The sequence below is a fragment of the Centruroides sculpturatus genome, unplaced genomic scaffold, assembly GCF_000671375.1.
Source record: "Centruroides sculpturatus isolate CEXI.00-Female unplaced genomic scaffold, Cexi_2.0 scaffold1997, whole genome shotgun sequence".
Taxonomy (NCBI): domain Eukaryota; kingdom Metazoa; phylum Arthropoda; class Arachnida; order Scorpiones; family Buthidae; genus Centruroides; species Centruroides sculpturatus.
The window spans coordinates 34554-53972 of record NW_019386248.1 but is presented as its reverse complement, the minus strand read 5'-3'; the positions used below and the strand labels follow the sequence as shown (position 1 = coordinate 53972).

The 19419-nt window shown below is 27.9% G+C and overlaps 1 protein-coding gene across 1 annotated transcript; it reads right to left on the bottom strand.

The window, feature by feature from the left end:
* Window positions 1-1594: 1594 nt before the first annotated feature.
* On the bottom strand, window positions 1595-19405 carry LOC111614259 (YEATS domain-containing protein 4-like). The gene is made up of 8 exons (XM_023355638.1): window positions 19255-19405; window positions 14967-15040; window positions 10216-10335; window positions 10060-10126; window positions 5535-5629; window positions 3323-3415; window positions 3160-3247; window positions 1595-1987 (listed from the first exon to the last, which is right to left on the bottom strand). Exons 2-8 carry the CDS (start codon window positions 15024-15026, stop codon window positions 1812-1814), a joined length of 699 nt encoding a protein of 232 aa, XP_023211406.1. The 5' UTR covers window positions 15027-15040; window positions 19255-19405; the 3' UTR covers window positions 1595-1811.
* Window positions 19406-19419: the final 14 nt, after the last annotated feature.

Genomic DNA, 19419 nt, shown 5'->3' with positions numbered 1-19419 from the left:
TTCGTACAGTTTATGCCAATGGAAAGCAGTTTTCCACAATTCATGATTTGAAGGCAGCAATTTCAGATGCTTGGGATAAACTTAAGATTGAATTCCTTCAGAATCTAATTGAAACAATGCCTAATTGAGTATTTAATGTAATTAAGTTAAATGGTGGTTACATTGGCCATTAAATTGTAAGAAAACTTTGCAATTTTAAACCTGTCCGGATAAATATGTAACAGTTTTTTTGTATAAGATTTTCAAAAATATTATTTTCAGTGACAAATTATTAATGTTTGATTAAAATTCTTATTTTGCAGTGTAGAAACATGTAAATCCATATTTTTTTTAATAAAACATTTGTCACTTAATGCAGCAAATTTGTGTTTCACTTTAATTTTTTCGTGTCCGTATAAATTTGAAACACACCTTAAATGAAGCAAAGATTAATATACTATGAATTATTTTTTATCTATTCACATTATTTAATTATTGTTATTACTGTATACATCAGGGATATTAAATTGTGGGTCGCGAAAATTTGACAATAGTAAAAGTTTTGTAGTGTTTGAGGCCGGGTCATCACCCTACGATACGGGAGACGGACCGTCGAATCAACGTCAATAAACAGGTGATATATTTCTTTGCGCGGATAAATTGAGTGCTGTAAGATTTAATTGTCATATTCCCGGTAGTGGATCGCGTGAGAGGGAGATTAAACAACACCGATTACAAAGTGAAAAGGCAAACGCTTCCTAGGAGGGTTGCAACTAGGACCGTGAGGCACACAGCTGCATCCTCTCTGAAAGGGAGGGAAAAAACAGAAAGAACGTAACCCAACCCTTCGAGGAGAAGGGGTTGGTCGGATTTAATTCTTTACATAAAAATAAACAAGCACATTATCTCATTAGTAAGCACATTTGCTTGTATCTTTAATAAATGGTAAAATAATATGTATACAAAAGAATTAATTTATAATTTATCACCAGTGATTTTACAGTCGACCACCTATAACACTGTTGATTATTCCGTTTTATATGAATTCCATGTTGTACGAGTCACTTAGATTTTACAAATACGTGAGCCGTTCACACCCTGTCACACGTATTTGTAAAATCTAAGTGACTGGTACAACACGGAATTCATATAAAACGGAAAAATCAAGTGTTATAGGGGAGTTGACTGTATTTGTATACCTATTTTATATACCTACATATGGGGTCACGTAAAATTTTCTAGGGTAAAAGTGTCTCGAATGGAAAAGTTTAAGCCCTGTTATATATGAATTATTCTTGATCATTTTAGTTAAATTTTTAATATCATCAGAAATGCTGAAGTAACTGCACAATTTGTTTGCACAATATTTCCATAATCCTTACATTAAATTCAAAATATTAAAATATTTCAAGCACAACTTTTTTGGTTTAGTTACTTAATAGCTAATTAAATGAAAATTTTTATAATTAATTTAATATTTGCCTTAATTTAAAATCATTAAATTTTCAGTTATCCATGCTAAAGACAAAAATAAAATCTGAATAAGTCAAAGTAGATGATAAACCAAAATTATGATTGTCTAACATTAGATAATTTTTAACACATTCATTGGTTAAAAATATTTTGTTTTATTTTTTAAAAACAGTAAATATACATAACTTTGTAAAAAAAGTTGTTGCAAAACTTAAAATAAAAAAGTAGGCTAAGTAATGATGAATTTATAAAATGTTGCAGTGTCATGTAATCATTTGTCACAATATAATGTTACAAAAAAAATCTAAAATATGTTTTAGCTGACAGTCAGAAAATAAGATCAAGTTAAGTTTTATTATTTAAATTTTCTCATGTTCTTGATCTTGAATATTTTCAGCTTTAACAATCTCCTCTCTGAATCTAGCAATTGTTTCTCTGGCAACCTTCAATCTTTCTTTCAAATCTGCAATTTCTAACCTTATCTTATTCTTTGCTGAAAGTATAGCAGAGAGAGTCTTTTCTTTTTTCTCTTCAACTGAAAAAGCAAAATAAATAAAATAAATTTTTACAAAGCTTAATATACAACAACACATATTCAATTAAACAATTGAAATTATTTTTAAATTAATTTTAAAACAAAATAATTGCTTCTGTAAAGTTTTAAAAGTGTGTAATTCCAAATTTGGGGAAGATTTGGTGTTGATATATTACAAAAATTACATACTTTAATCAATACACTTTCTGCCAAAAATAAAATATTAGTATTATACATGGTTAATTCAAAAATTTGAAAGCCCCATATCACTACACTTTTGCAAAAATTATTATTATTATTACACATGAATAGTTAAAAGTGTTAGATAACAAAACAAACATTCTTTTTAAATAAATATCAATTTATATTCTGTTTTATTTTATTTTGTTCCAAAACAATGCAATTGTTTTTAATTATATTGTATGTATTTAGCAAAATAACTACCATTATTACCTAAATTACAGTTTTTGTAGGTTTTGCAAAAACTTAGCAAATGTGCTTTGTATTATTATTTAATTTTAAACTTGGACACTTCCAAGTTTAAAATATAAGATATAATAAACTATTTCTTTCAATGAAATAATTTACTATATTTTAACTTTTCATTATTATATTATTATAGTGATATATATTAATAAAGTTATCTATGTAATAAAGTTACAGTATACAGTAATACCTCGACTTACACGATTTTCAAATCTCGTCGATTTGTCTTTTGTTTGAGCACCATGCAACTCTTGATTACTCACTCCACCAACACTATTGTTCAGCTTACATGTTCAGACGTGCTGCGCAGAATCGACACATAGCTACAATTTATTTTGAGTTATTTTTTTCTGTGTTTGTTATATCTACGGAGACTTGAGAGACAATATGTGGTGATTTCTTGTAACCATGAACAAATCAAAAGACGAGACAAGATTAACGAGAACATTTATTAGCTTACATACATCCGATTTGGATTTTACACAAACTGTGAAATTATACCCCAATTTACGCGGTTATCGCTCGGCCCCATCTATCGCGTAACTTCGGGGTATTACTGTATTTCAAATTTGGAAATTATTTTTCACAAACTTAACTGCAAGAATATTTTTAAAAACAATCATAAATTAAATATATAGAAGGTGATATAAATTCTAATTGTAAATATCCTACACTAAGATACTCACAATCTGTTTCATGCTTATATGGTCCTAATGTTAATTGTCGACAACTTGTCAACAATTGCTGCATCATAGCAGAAGGATCTTGAAATATCTTTAAAAAAATTTTTAAATTTTTTAACTAATCATTTTTTGAAATGTATACATATAAATACTTAAACATTCTTACCAATTCATCATAAAATTCTGAAACTAAATGCTTCTTCCCTAACATAATATTTGTTTCACTTTGAAACAGTTTAAGAATATGATAAAATGTAACCTAAAATAATAAACATTTATTATATATTAAATTTTATATGTAACTAAATTGAAAATTTTAAACACAAGAAAAAAATAATAATAAATGCAGATAGTATTACTTATTTTTGGTGCAGATATAATGAAGGAATTTTTTAAACTAAACAATTATTATATGAAGATGATGAAAATTCTCATATAACCCAATAAATTCATTTATCAGAATTATCTCATGATGTGCGATTTTATAATGATCTTTTCTTATGACATTATTTTTTCAAAGAAATTGTCAAACTGCATTTTGACAATTGCATTATCATTTATCATTACGTAAGATATTGCATTATCCATTCATCATTACATAATAGCAATGGCAATGTCTTCAACCTGTTGTGATTAGGGTTTCTCATTTCCCGGTCTTAGTCATTTGCTTGTCCTAGGATTTCAAGAAAAAGTGAAAAATTTCCCGGGATATAATTAATTATTTTTAAGATATAAAAAATATATCAAAATCGAACGATATAATTATTTTTCATTTTTTAAAGTAATTTAATACATTCTGCAACCTCCAAAATAATAATATTTTAATAACACTGTGTAAAATATATATTAAAAGTTACATTTGAATTACATAGAAATTTTCACAAATAGAAAAAATTTATTAAAGTTTGTTGGAAACTGTTTACAAAAAAAAAATGCCTTTGAATTGAATTGAAAATTTAAAGAAAAAATGCACTTATATCAAACTTCTAACTTAAAAAGTAATTTTTGTTTTTTAAATAAAACATAATAACAAATATTATTGTAAATTTTTATATTAATATTTTAAAAAGCAAAGATGGTCAATACTCTGATCACTCAATCTGGTTCTTAATTGTAATGAAAAGTCCTGCTACCGAGAATGCCCTTTCCAATTCAACGGATGTGGGTGGAATCGTCTTTAATGCATTTAAGAAAAGACAGATGTGTTTTTTCACCTGTAGCCTCAAAGACTTCAAGTTCATTTTCAAGATGCATTGCAGTACTTCTTTTGCTGTCTAGTATTCTTGATTTGACTACCTCAGCTGCATTAATAGTGGCATCAAGCTTATGGCTCGATAATTTAGTGGTTCTTTTGGCTTTAATTATCAGGTTTATGAACTTCATACTCGTTTGTATTCTTATCCAATTTGCACAACCTGGCATTATGCAGTTGTTGAAGCTATTGGGCATAATTAAAAATTAAGACAGCATCAGCACAATTATTCAAGATATTACAGGTTCCAACAAGTAAAGAATTTTCAGTGTCTTGCCACAGATAGGCTACATATTGATTATTGACAATCTGTGATATGCCACAACAAGCAAAAATTTAAAAAACTAATAAGCAGGCTTAAAATTAATAAATATAAATGTATTCTGACAGTTTATGAGTTAATTATAATATCTATTTGCAAAATTTCTTCAACCATAACACAAAATAAGAAAAAAGTGAATTTTTAAGAAATTTATTGAGTTTTCCCAGAATGAGAAGAATTTCTCACAATATTTCCTGTGTTAAAAAAACAGCTGGGATCCCGGGATCCTGTTAGAGAAACCCTAGTTGTGACAAATCATTTTTCATCTTCCTAGAGTCACTTCTAAACATCTGATTTCCCCAAATCAAGCACTTATTCTTCTAGTTATATGGTGTCAGTAAATTTGTAAGTGCCTACATCATTAGAATTCCAAAATACAACAACAACATTTTTTGATACTTTTCACAAGCAAAAGCATATTCAGGTAAGATGAACAGCTATCATATTTTCATTATCAACAAGATTATAAAAAAAGACATGAGATGTTTCATGCCAATCATTAATTGTTTATAGATGTGATTGGTGTAAATATACTTTTTCTCTGCAACATCAAATTTCTCTTGTTGATTTTCGAAATTTTTTTTTGTAAAAACCACTTTATCTTCCAAAGAATATTTTTCTTCAGTTTGGTTACATTTCTCAGCAGATGACTTAGAATAGACATTTTAATTATGATTACTTTGAATATACTGTATATATTAAAAACCCCATCCAGTTAAAGATAAATACACATGCAAATATTAATTTAAATATAAATTTATATTAAAAATGACATAATTAAAAAATAATTTTACAATAACTTACTGGTCTTTCATTTGGATCATGAAAATATATTTTAATGACAATTTCAAATTCTCCCCAACCAGTTTCTGTGACTTCATAAGGTGGTTTTGTAACAACTGAAGTATATATATTATAAAATAAAACACATTAGAATTTTTTTATGCTAAACTGTAATAATATTAGTAATAATAATAATATAACTAATAAATTATACAATAAATTCCTAATAAAAATTCGGTACTTATGGGTTAAGAGGACGCCAGTCGGAAATAGCAATCAAAGTCGCGATTTTGAATGAAAATATCAAAATAACAATAGATTAGTAAAGTTAAATCTAAAACGAAGAAAATTTACTGATAAGATTGTAAAAATGAAAAAAAAAAAAAAAATCAATTAGGATGATTATAGATATCACCTACTTGCCATTTTTGCTGTATACACTACAAAACAATTTGCATATTATTACAGTAGAGCATCGATTATCCGACTCAATTGGGGACTCGGGTTGGTCGGATAATTGAAAAGTCGGATAACCGAAATGTATGAAAAAATCCATTATTAGTGTAGTATATTATTATATCCCATGTAATTAGTATATTAATATATTAAGTTACTTCGCGTTGAATTTTCCTCCATGTTAAGCCTATCAATTTAAAAAAAAATAATAATAATAATCGTCGCTATTATATCGTTAAAAATTATAAAATTAAGCCTCGTTTAAATACTGGCTCCCTTTCATGGTCGATCCAGTGTTGCCAGCTAAAACACGTAAAAATAATATTAAAGTAGCCAAGACATAGCCAAATATTGTAGCGCCACATCACTAGCGGACATTTGAATTTGCTGACTAGAACGCGGTCGGTTAACCGAGGTGACGGTTAATAGGGGGTCGGATAATCGATGCTCTACTGTATTATATATTTATTATTAGAATTTGTGAGATTTTGTTATATCTTTATAAATCGTAATTTATTGTTTAATTTAACAATTGTATTAAATTTGACAAATAAAAAATTGCATTATTCGGAAAAAAACACTATTTCCGACTGGCGTCCTCTTAACCCATGAGCCAAGATGGTTGCCGAAACAGGTAAGGATCCGACCACGTGTTTGTTCAGTGCCTGAGCCGATTCAGTTTCTATCGGTGACGACTACTACGAGGACCAAATGGAGAACAAATCATTGAATTTATGTCAAATTCTAGACTATCTGTATATCGGCGACAGGAAACGTCCCGATAACAATAAATCCTACTAACTCAACTCTGACCTGGGTAAACATACTATTGGCAGTAGCGTAGCGTAGGGGGACGGCAAAATTTCACAATAAATAATAATAATATCTTGTAAAAATTTAAACCATTTCATTTCNAAAAAAAAAAAAAAATCAATTAGGATGATTATAGATATTACCTGTTTGCCATATTTGCCATATATACTACAAAACAATTTGCATATTCAAGTGGTTTATTATAAGAATTTGTGAATTTTGTTATATCTTTATAAATCGTAATTTATTGTTTGATTTAACAATTGTATTAAATTTGACGAATAAAAAATTGCATTATTCGGAAAAAATGTTATTTCCGACTGGAATCCTCTTAACCCATAAGTACCAAAAATTCAATAAACTAATTTATCTTAAAATGGTCTTTCAATCATAAAAATGTGAGATTAATTAAAATGAGTTAAATAATAAAACAATATTCTTACAATTTCTAGTTCTTTTTTTCTTTTTAGGATTTTATTCTCTTATAGCTATGTATTATTCAGCTATTAATCTGGCTTATCCTGGACTTATCATATTGCAATTTCTTAATTTAGTTTTTTCTTTATATATATATATATATATATGTGGCTGCTGTACCCTGTACGTTTGTAGTTGGCATNCTCTTTTTAAAAAATAAAAGAAAAACCAAGTTAAGAAACCCATATGATAAGTCCAGATTAACAGCCAAATAATACATAGCTATAAAAAAGTAAAAATGTCAGTTCAACTGTTGTCTATAACAAAAATATTGTTTTATTTTAAAGTAACAATAAAAATATAATAATAAAATCTTAATCTTCTTAAATTAAAACTTTATTTATATTTTATTCATTTAAACTAATAATTCCAGGACATCAAAGTTTATTAAAATCACAAATGTAGACTATCCAAAATGATGTCTTGACTTGTCCTTTTTGAAAAGTTTATGTTTTGGTTTCCCTTAATATAAGTATTTACATTTACATACCAGGTGTATAAGCTTAAATCCGCTGTTTGCTAATAGATGGCGTAAGTGAGCGTATTAAGTTACCATGATGACGCCATATTGTTTTTTTGATGATTTTGACGTCTGTCAACATTAATCAGTGCACATCATCAGATATTTCATACAATATATATTTTTTTTTTTGTAATCATGTCTACTTTTGTGCCAGAAAAAGAGCATATGCGGCAAGCTTTGTTTTTCTGCTTTAATTTGAAGAAATCGGCTGCTGAAGCACATCGAATGCTTGTGGAGGCTTATGGAGACAGAGCTTTATCAGAAACCATGTGCAGAGATTGGTTTCGTCAGTTCAAAATGGAAATTTTTACCTGAGCAACAAGAAACGTGAAAATCGGCCCAGGAAGGTTGAGGACCATCAACTGCAGACTCTTTTGGATGAGGACGATACCCAATCGCAAAAAATGCTTGCCGAGCAATTGGGTGTTACTCAACCAGCCATTTCCATGTGTCTACGTGCCATGGGAAAGATTCAGAAGATTGGAAAATGGGTGCCGCATGAATTGAACGATAGGCAGATGGAGCGACGCCAAAACACATGCGAAATCTTGCTCGCCAGACAAAAAAGAAAGTCGTTTCTGCATCGGATTGTAACTGGCGATGAGAAATGGATATATTTTGAGAATCCTAAACGCAAGAAATCGTGGGTTGATCCAGGCAAACCATCAACATCTTTCCCAAGACCAAATCGCTTTGGACGGAAGACAATGCTGTGCGTTTGGTGGGATCAGCAGGGTATTGTCTACTATGAGCTGTTGAAACCTGGTGAAACTGTCAATGCTCACCGCTACCACCAACAACTGATCAAATTGCACTGTGCTCTGCGTGAAAAAAGGCCGGATTATCAGCAAAGACACGACAAGCTGATTTTCCTCCACGACAATGCACCATCGCATGTGTCAACATTGGTCCGAAACTACTTGGAGACACTCAACTGGGAGGTGCTACCCCATCCCGCTTATTCACCAGACCTGGCCCCTTCCGACTATCACCTCTTTTCATCGATGGGCCACGCGCTTGCTGAGCGGCACTTCGATTCTTACAAAGACGTCCGAAAATGGCTTGATGAGTGGTTTGCCTCGAAAGAGAAGAAATTTTTTTGGCATGGTATCCACACATTGCCCGAGAGATGGAACAAATGTGTCACTAGTGAGGGAAAGTACTTTGAATAAATTTGTTTTTGCTTTCTAAGAAAAACGTGTGTTTTTCTGACTAAAAAATAGCGGATTTAAGCTTATACACCTATGTACTTAAATCTATATATATAAAAATTAATGTGTGTGTGTGTGTCTGTCCTTCATGCATTACCACACTGTTTATTCGATTGCCGTGAAACTTTGCGAAGTTGTTTAATATACTCCCGTGAAGGTTTCTGGCATAGTATGATTGCCATGAAGCTTTGGGAAGTTTTTTAATACACTCCCACGAAGGTTTCTGGCATAGTACATTTATTCTACAATAGATGGCGTGCATTTATACGAGCATTTCACTTTGTGTTCAATCAATTTCAAATTGTGAAGGCCATTTTCCCCCTTCAAAAAATATTGCTATATATGTATTTGTGAACTGTTACTTACGATATTTGTAATAATTTTTGTTTAATCACTTTATTTCAACCATTTTTGCTAATTATGTATTCATTCAAACTTCGTTAAAACCTTAACTGTATCCCAAACAACAACCGAAGTTGTAGAAGGAAATTTGCCTATTTTACCGATCTAGGGATCCCCTTTTCCAAACTTTAATATCAACTCAAAATAATTTAAAAAGACAAATTACAATAAAACAGTTTATTACCCAACTATCAGAAATTTCACAACATGCAAAGGAAGAGAGAAAGGAGCAATTAAATAATCAAAATTATAAAGGATTAAAAAAATATATAAAAATGGGGAATATTGCACTTCTGACAATCGCTGCAAGTGTGTGGGCTCCGTGCTTCTCACATGGACAACTGTATGTGGCCAGCTCACGTGTCGGAAAACCTGATTTATTTGTGTATGCACCAGACAGAAAAACAAAAAATATCATGTATCCACAAGCACTCCAATAAATAAATAGAATTGAAACGACACTTTGAAACATTTTCCCAACGAAAATGAATAATAATAATAAGTTTCAATAAAAATGATAAAATGCAAATTGATAAAAATGATAAAATGTAAATTGAATTTTATCATAACGAGTTTGCTTGAATTTCCTTTCTTCTGAAATTGCAGCAATGCGCGATGGGTAAGCTAGTTATAACATAAAAATTTTATTAATTAAACACATTACCTCTATTTTGATTGGCATAGCTTTCATGTAATTTAAAATGTACTTTCTTCACATATGTTGACATATCCTACAAATTAAAATATAAAAGTTTAATAAATATATACAATATATAAAAAAAAATATATTCAACTTGCATAAGGAAAACTTGTAACTTGCCTCATTTCTGTATGGTTTCACATAAACTGTCCACTGATGTGTATGTCCATCTTCTTCACGTTTTTTTCCAAAATAACGAGCAACATTTCCATATACTATAGGTTTTACAATTGTCACACCCTAAACAAATTCAATTTTGTAATGTACTGGTATTATTCTTATGTAAAACTATTTATGTATTAATAATATATCATAATATATCTATAATACAAACTTTAAAGTACTATCACTTTAAAAATTTAAATGACAAATTACCTACATTTATTCTATTAAAGTTCACATTCAAATTTAACTTATTAAAATTAATACTTGCATATCAAAAAATATTCAAAATGAACTGTTTTCATCAATCATAGGCATATTTTTTTTGTTTTATTCTAAACTTTTTTATCTTGTCAACTCTAAGACAGGTAAAGAAAGGGCAACCTTTCTATAGTAAAGAGTAATATAACACTGTTTTGATGTGAGAATGTGTCAAAATGTTAAAAACATCAGATGTTATGTAAATTATATGTAAAATCTGATTATATGTAATATTATAATATAAACAATAAAATTATTATTTTTGTTCATTTAAATATTTTAAATGAAAAATTTAAGACAAAACATCTGTATTTACTTAATTAAAGTGATAAATTTCAGGTAAGTGACTTTTTTTAATATTTAGGAAATCTTAGATGTTTAAACTCAATTAATAAAGCTTATTAATTATAATTGGTACACACTGCCAAGTATACTAGTTTTTGAAAGAAGTGTGAATACTCTAGCTAACTAATTCTCAAATTTATCATTCTGAGCTTAGAACAGGATTTCTTAAACTATAGATTCACATAATAGAATTTGAGAGTTGTGAATACTTTGGAAACTGTTTGGGAAGATAATGTTTCTGACAAAAATGTTTTAGGTCAAAGTGTCAACCTAAAACATTCCTGTCAGATTTTGGCTCCAATACTGGTTAGCAAAAATAATTACAAAACTAATTTGATTTAAAATTAAAAATTATGGATAAATAACAGAGAAATAAAACATTCATACATCTTTCCTCACTGTGATATGTTATTACTTTTACTTTCCCAGAGAAAGTGTATTGCAATCAGTCAAAAAATGACTCCTGAAGATTTTTACATTTTGGACTTAAGACCTTGAAACATCAAAACATGAAAAAAAATTCAAGGAGTTTTCTTCTATATGTATGGATGGTGTGGTGGGGCACAATTTTGTTCACCCTCTTTGAAGCTTAATAACTCCTGTGCTTATTGAAAATTTCTGAAATTTTACAGGGTGGTTTGTTTATTAGGGGATTTATGCTATTAAATTTTGGTAATTAAAGGTAAAGGGTGGAGATAAAGGGGGTTGTGTGTATCTTCAGTAGAGTCAGACTTAATGATGATTTTACTCATTATTAGCATTTACAATTTTTAATAAAATCCATCACTTTAAGCTTTCTTAAGCTTAAACTGATAGATTTTTAGGCTTTTTGGCATGTTATAATATTGTTATATTTTATTATCTAAATATATAAAATTGCTTGTCCTGACTGACTGACTCACTCACTGATTCATCATCACCCAGAGCAAACCGCTGAACCTAAAGAGGAGAAATTTGGTACACAGTTAGGGTATGTCATGAAAACGCACACTAAGAAGGGATTTTTAGAAATTCCCCCGCGGGGGTGAGGGAGAGCATTAAGGCTTAACCGGAAGAACGGCTTCTACTGTACTATTTTAGATGCGATTTTTTGTTTTCAACTACGTTTAGTCTTCATTGAGTACTTAGGTGTATTAAATTGATAACATTTCAGATATTGTTATAAATATTTTTATATATTTTTGCATTTTTAACCAAATGTTTGAACCGTTTTAAATTTGAATTTGTTATTGCATATTGGTTCGATTATAGAACGATTGATCAAATTGAAAATAGTTAGTTTGATTTTCGGCAATTCTCATTATTTTCAGCAGTAGGTGTTATATAACAATTACTATGATTGTTGAAATACTGAATATAAATGGGGTTTGCTTGCAAAACTACCGCGGGCGAAGTCACGGGTAACAGCTAGTATTATATAATTTTATATTTGACATATAAAATATTGTTATATTTTATTTAAAAAACTTTTTATAGTTTAATAGATGGTATCACCAAAGGTTGTTGGGACAATTAAGCAATACATTGCTGGATTTTTTCAATTATTTCTACTCCCTTAATCAGTCTCATTCTACTCCCATTTACTTTTCTCAAATTTTGCATTGCACATGCCATCACGTTAAGGTAATGCCAATATGCCAACAAAGTTTTGTGCTCTTATAGAAACGTAATATTTTAATTACTGAAAATAAAAATTTTAATAAAACTTTCTTGTTGTCATTTCTCAGCATGTAAGTGTAAACACTATTGTACCTCCTTGGATTGTATATTGCAATTAGGGATTGTGTTTTCCCAAACTTTTTGGATTATTGAGAATTGAGAATTCCTGAATTAGTAAAAAAAATTTTTCTTGAGAATCAAGACGTGCTTTTTTAAATTTTTAAGAATCTTCAGATTTAAAAAATTTAACTTATTTATAAAAGCCCTGGATTAATTACAAAAAAAAATGATGCAGAAGAAACCATACAAAGTTGGACTAGAAGATATAAGATTATTGTCTCATAATTGCCTTTACTTAATTTTTTAAATATATTAAAAATTAATTTTGTTTCTACATTTACTAAAAATATGTATTAAAATAATTTCTTGATAAACACAAACAGTCTGTTGATTTTCTGATAAACAAGTCCTTTGTTTTGATACAAAAATTGGAGAAATTCCTTTCATTTTTGCTCTTTTCCACTTATTTTGCTATTGATTTCATGCAAAATAGGGCATTTTTACCCATGGCTTCATAAATATTTATTTCCTGAGATAAAGAACTGAAACCACTCAGTCATTTTGATTGGTGCCCAAGCTTTATATTAATAGAACTGATTCTTCTAATTCCTGAGACAAAATTCATACTTAAGATCTTTACTCTTATCACTGTGTGTATGAAGTGGGCTAAAGAATATTATTTAAATTCTCATTATCATACAATCTTTTCATTATGCTTTTTGCTATATTTGTTATATTCTTTTTCATTTTCATCACTGATGATTGTAAAATCAAACTTTAATGATAAATATTGAAAAATATTGACAAACTCTGAAAAATGTTGAAGATATCCTGTGTCCTTCAGTATTAAATATTCAGCCAAGATTTAATGTTTCATGCAAAAATAAACAAGCATATCCATTTCATTAGTATGCAAATTTGCTTTTTATCTAATAAATGGTAATAAGTGGTAAAATTATAAGTATAATAAAGAATTGTTTGAAATTAAATTTCTTTAATTTATCATCAGTTTATATTTTATCTGTATATATATTTCATATACAGTACCTACATATGTGTATACCAGGGTCATGTAAAATGTTCTTGGGCAAAAAGCAGGCATAAATGGAAAAGTCTAAGAAGCTCTGGTTTAGAATTTTTGTTCAATAGATACATAGACTTATTATTAATTAGTTATGATGTAAATACATTTAAAGATTTTGATAGTATATAGGACATAAAAAAACTCAAGGAGTATAGGTCCTCATGCCTGCTCTAAGAGTATATTTTAATGTGCTTGTAATAGGATAGTTAGGTAGTAAAGGATGGAGTTGGACACAATCAGGCCAAATCATAGATGCAAAATTCCTAAGGATACAGTCTGGATTCAAACCTAAGTTCTAAAACAGGAGACAGACTTCTTTGCTATTTCAGCCTTCTATTACACTGTATTAATTAAATTTAATATGAAATCTCTTTATTGAGAACAATTAACTTTATGATGATTACAAATTTCAATTCATTGTTAATATTTTTTCTTTAAAAATTTAAATTATTTTACTGTCATAAATTATTTAGAAAGACTTCATTTAAAACTGAGAAGCAGACATTATATTAAATTAATGTCTTGGGCTTTTAAATTAAAAATTAAATACAAAAATAATTTATATTTAATAAGATAGTTTACTATTACATTTCAATGCAATGTATTGTTTACAACAAAAAGACCAATAATAAATTGTGATTATTAAATGTAAAATATCTGATATAATAGACTAATAAATTCTTACTATTCATTAGTTATTTAAGTACCATCAACTTGATTTCAACTTCTGGTGACATGGTCTACAATTTGAAAACTGCAGCCCAATTACAATCACAATAGAAGTATCAATGTAGAGATAATGTTTAATAAATTGCACAGTTGCATTAAAAACAAATAGAATTACAGCTAATGAATGATGGCACAATAAAAATGAAAAAAGAAGCAAGCCATCTACCTAATCAGTGTGTATATGAGTTTTAATCTTGTCATCCTCAAAATTAGAATGTTTTGTTCTTTTAAATATTGATCAGCATTCATTTTAACAAATATTTTATCTTTTAAATGGGAAAAGGCATAAAATAAAACAACTTATTGTACCAAATTTTCATCTTCAAGTATTATAAAGCAGGGTCATACTATAATCCAAAAAAAATTTTTTTTGTTTTTCATTTTTAAACATCTAGCAGTAAATTTAAAAAATATAAGCATCTGAATTTACAAATCTTAATGATAAACTTAAGGGACAATTTAGCAGAAAATTGTATTATTATTATTATTATTAAAAATAGCATATTATTATTTAGTTATTTAAATGAAAAAAATTAATTATTTAAAAAAACAAAAAATTGAGAAAAAGTACTTTCATTCTTCCTCCAGAATCTGGTCCAAACTCTGCCATTTTTGACTTTATCATTGCCATTCAAACAAGAAAAACTAGAAAAGAAAAAATATTAAATAGAAATTATGAAAATATTATATAGAAAGAAAATACAAATTTTTAAAAATAAAACATTGCAGAAAATTTGTTCTATTTACAATTTTTATACATAAAAAATTGATTCATTATTTTATACTATTTTCTCAAATATACACATCTATTATTAAAATTAAAAATAATAATAATTATTAACACAAATCAGCATTGTACATTATAAAATCTACACTGATTATAATTAAATGATGAAAAACAATGATAAAATAATTTTTAATTATCTTGAAACGTTAAAAACTAAACATTTAAAATAAATAAATTAAACTGAAAAAATTTATTGATAAGTAGTTTTGATAATGTCAACTTATCTTCACATAAGTGAACAAAATGGTGTGTTACACTTAATTAATGGCTTACAGAACTTCTTCACTCAGAATTTTCCTATTCAACCTTATCCATATCTTTATCCTCAGATTCAGATTTGCTGAAAATCTTGAAATACTATTTTTCTGAATGTAGGTTGCTTTTCACTATTTTTTTTACTCTGAATTCCATTACTTAAATGATATAATAATTTCTCATTTCTCAAAATATAACAAATTATCTCATTATATTTCAATTACATTAGGTTCTATAAACAAATAGTGATTATAAAAATTATATATTACATTTTGAACTATGATAAATATTTAAAAACTATTTTATATCAGCAATAATAAAATGTAATGTTCTAGTATTATGACAATAACTTATTATCTGATAATAAATTTATAACTTCATTATCTTTCAAAAATCACTTATATTCCAATCTGAAGCAAAATATTTATTTGACATAATTAAATTTTAATTATAAAGATATCTTATTTTGAGAAAAGTGGTATTTTCTTCAAAGATTATAACCATTAATAACTACTTCCAGATGAAAAACAGAACATAAATCAATTACAAAGAACAAAGCATACCAAGTCAAATTAAGTTATTTTCCCTGCATTTCATAAATAATAATAAAAACCAAAAAAATTAGCCATAATTATAAATGTCATTTTTTGACTTCCTACAAAGAGGATGGACAAATACAGTTCTAACAGTTCTAATAAAAAAGTTAAAAAATATGTCTACATATAACAAATTAAAATTACTGCAAGAAACATATCAAACATAAATACAGTTGAACCAGTCCATCTTGAATTTCACAGGAATAAGAAAAGAAATCTAGCAACAAGTTGCTTAACTTTTCCAGCAACATTTAAAATTTTGGTGGCACCATCTGTTATTAAAATACTTTTATATTTTAATTATTGCAAAAAGCTTAATCTTGAAAATAGGGATGAGTTTTATAAAAAACTGCAAATGCTAATAAGGAATAAAATTGTCATTACATTGACCCTACTCGAGATACAACACATCCCCCTCTATCTCCCCACCATATTGACCTTTAACCACCAAAATTTAATAGCATCAATCTCCCTAATACACACGGATCCTTGCAAAATTTTAGAAATATTTGATAAAAAGCATAGGTGTTATTATGCTTCAAAGAGAGTGAATAAAATCATACCCACACACACACACTAACATCCATGCATACAGGAAAAACCCCCAAATTTTTTTGCATTTCTCAACAATTCAAGGTCCAGAATCCAAAAATGTAAAAATCTTGGGGGTCATTTTTTGACCGATTGCCATACTTTCCCACTGTTATATATAACAGAGATGGGAAAGTAAAAATTTGAAACAGATTTTGAGATGTTGAAGTTCCTATACAGTAGAGTAATAGGCATGATTGAAGGTACCATTACTGTATTTTATTAATACAAAAGTAAGTACAGTACATTTCTGTATCAGATATAAATAAAACATTTTGACATACCTTAACAGAAATACTTCTTCAATAGTTTCTAATGGCCAACTTTCTTCAAGCAATAAAATGCAAGCCAAGCTTATAGCCAGAGAAAAGCATTAATTGCAACTATATATTGTATTGCAAGATGTTTCTCAACTACAGTTTATGTTATCAAAATGTCACTGAGCTTTGAAATTGTAATTGATACTTCAGTCCATAATTTGAGAGGATTTGGGAAAAAATTATTTGAGATAAACATGGAAAATATATTGAATTTATTGTGAATTTGTCTCTTTAATCCGATTTTCAGTTCGGTAGACTATCATATACAGCATTCAGGTTATGAATTTCCTTTATTGATTTGTTATATGCATTTCGGACTCAATTGTAATTTAAGTCCCTCTTCAGTACAAACTGTTTAAAAAATTTTATATACAATTACTTAAAAATTATATACAATTAGTGAGATTACAAAAAAAATTTTCGCGTGTAGATAATATTTACTGACACAAAACCATTAAACAATATACGTTACCTCAGATTCTGTTTTCTAAAAACTTCGGTGTATAATTGGTAACGTTGTAAAAGAATAAAAATACAGCCATTTAAAAAACACTTCAACTACATATTCACATTAATACGTTGCATCTAATCAGTAAATATTATCTACACGCGAAAATTTTTTTTGTAATCTCACTAATTGTATATAATTTTTAAGTAATTGTATATAAAATTTTTTAAACAGTTTGTACTGAAGAGGGACTTAAATTACAATTGAGTCCGAAATGCATATAACAAATCAATAAAGGAAATTCATAACCTGAATGCTGTATATGATAGTCTACCGAACTAAAAATCGGATTAAAGAGACAAATTCACAACGAAAATAGCAGCAGCCATAAGTGATTTTCTGAAATTATATTGAATTTAAGCTGAAAATGCAGGAGAAAAAATAAATTTTGAGTTAAGTATGTTTGAGATAGACAGGTTCAACTGTATAGCCTGGATTAATTGCAAAATCTCATATTTAAACAAATAAAACATCTTTATTCAAAATCAAAATATTTCGTGTCATTTTTATTTATGAAAAGTATTCACTCTACATACAAGACTACTAAACAAATCAAATTTCATATTCTTTTATACAACTCATCACAATTTATTCCTGAATAATTAATAAAGAACATCTACAAAATTCTACATTAAATCTAATTTTAGATTTATATAATTCCAATAGGTAATACAGTAACATGAATAAAATATTTTTAAAGTTTCAGACATGTGTATTCATGTGAATTACACATCTAGAACTTTATATATGAAGCTAAAAAAATTATTTCATAATATTAATGCACAATATGATTGTAACATAATTGATTTTACTGAAAATGCTAGAGAAAACAAAATTTAGAATAATAAGAGAAATACACTTAAATAATAAGGATAAAGATTCCCTGCTTTTGTAGGGAAGTTTCTACCTAAGTACTGTTACAGAATACACAATAAATAATACAGAATGAGTAAATAATTTTTCTACCATTGTTTATTATTATATTTTTACTTTATAATGCAAAAATTATTTCAAATTTAGCCTATTTGATCTCTTATTTTGTAAGTGTAAGGTTTGTATTTATTTTTAAAGTGGACTTTTTTTTAATATTGAAGAAAAGTTTTTTATTTACAAAATCTAAACAAGTTTTGTTTTTTGAAGTTTGGTAAAAAAAAATTTGTTGATTTGAACTGATTTATCATTTATGGTTTTTCTTAAATATTGTAATTGAGATTTGGATGTTAATCAGATTTTTAACAATATAAAAAAAATAACTCCATTAATTAAATCTCATAAATAGTGTTTTTGAAGAGGAAATTTGATAATTAGCCAATGATTTACTCCTTTTAATGTTAGATTCAATCTGGAAAAGTAGATTGGTGACTCTGTGCTTTATAGAAATTATGACAAGGATCAGAAGTGGATACCCGGAGCTATTTCTAATGTGTTGTAACTTGTTAAATATTTCCTCCTGAAGAAGACAATGCATCATCATCAAAATCAAATAATTCTTACCAAAATATAGATTGATGATGCAAATATTAAACCAAACATCTTTGATGGAATCAACACACAACAAAAGACCAATGACTGTTTGCCATCCACCAAAACATCTTGAAGATTTTGTATCTAACAGGGGAGAAATGTTTATTATGTGGAATCCGACGTCCTTTGTCTAGCCAGTGTCACACGTTTAAAACGGAGTGCAATAAAATAAACTATCTTAAGGAGTTAACTTCTCTATGTTTATTAACTAAATGCTGAGTTTCAAATTAAATATTTATGAATTTATTCAATAAATTATTTTATCAAAAAAAACCTACATTTAAATTTGATAGTTTCTCATTTTTATAGATAGAAACAAAGTGTTTTCTATCTACACATGGATATATTTATGTTATCCGCCATTTTGGAAAGTTTGTAACTGGCGACATCTAGATAGTATCAGTTTTTTTTGTGTCATTAAATTCTAAATTTTTAAAATAATT

Excerpts from the sequence above, each read along its gene's own strand:
- LOC111614259 (XM_023355638.1), bottom strand. The coding sequence starts at position 15,026 with ATGGCAATGATAAAGTCAAAAATGGCAGAGTTTGGACCAGATTCTGGA. Across the intron at positions 3,416-5,534 it reads ATGATCCAAATGAAAGACCA|GTTACATTTTATCATATTCT; the intron begins GTAAGTTATTGT and ends TTATTATTTTAG. Across the intron at positions 3,248-3,322 it reads CAGAATTTTATGATGAATTG|ATATTTCAAGATCCTTCTGC; the intron begins GTAAGAATGTTT and ends ATTTTTTTAAAG.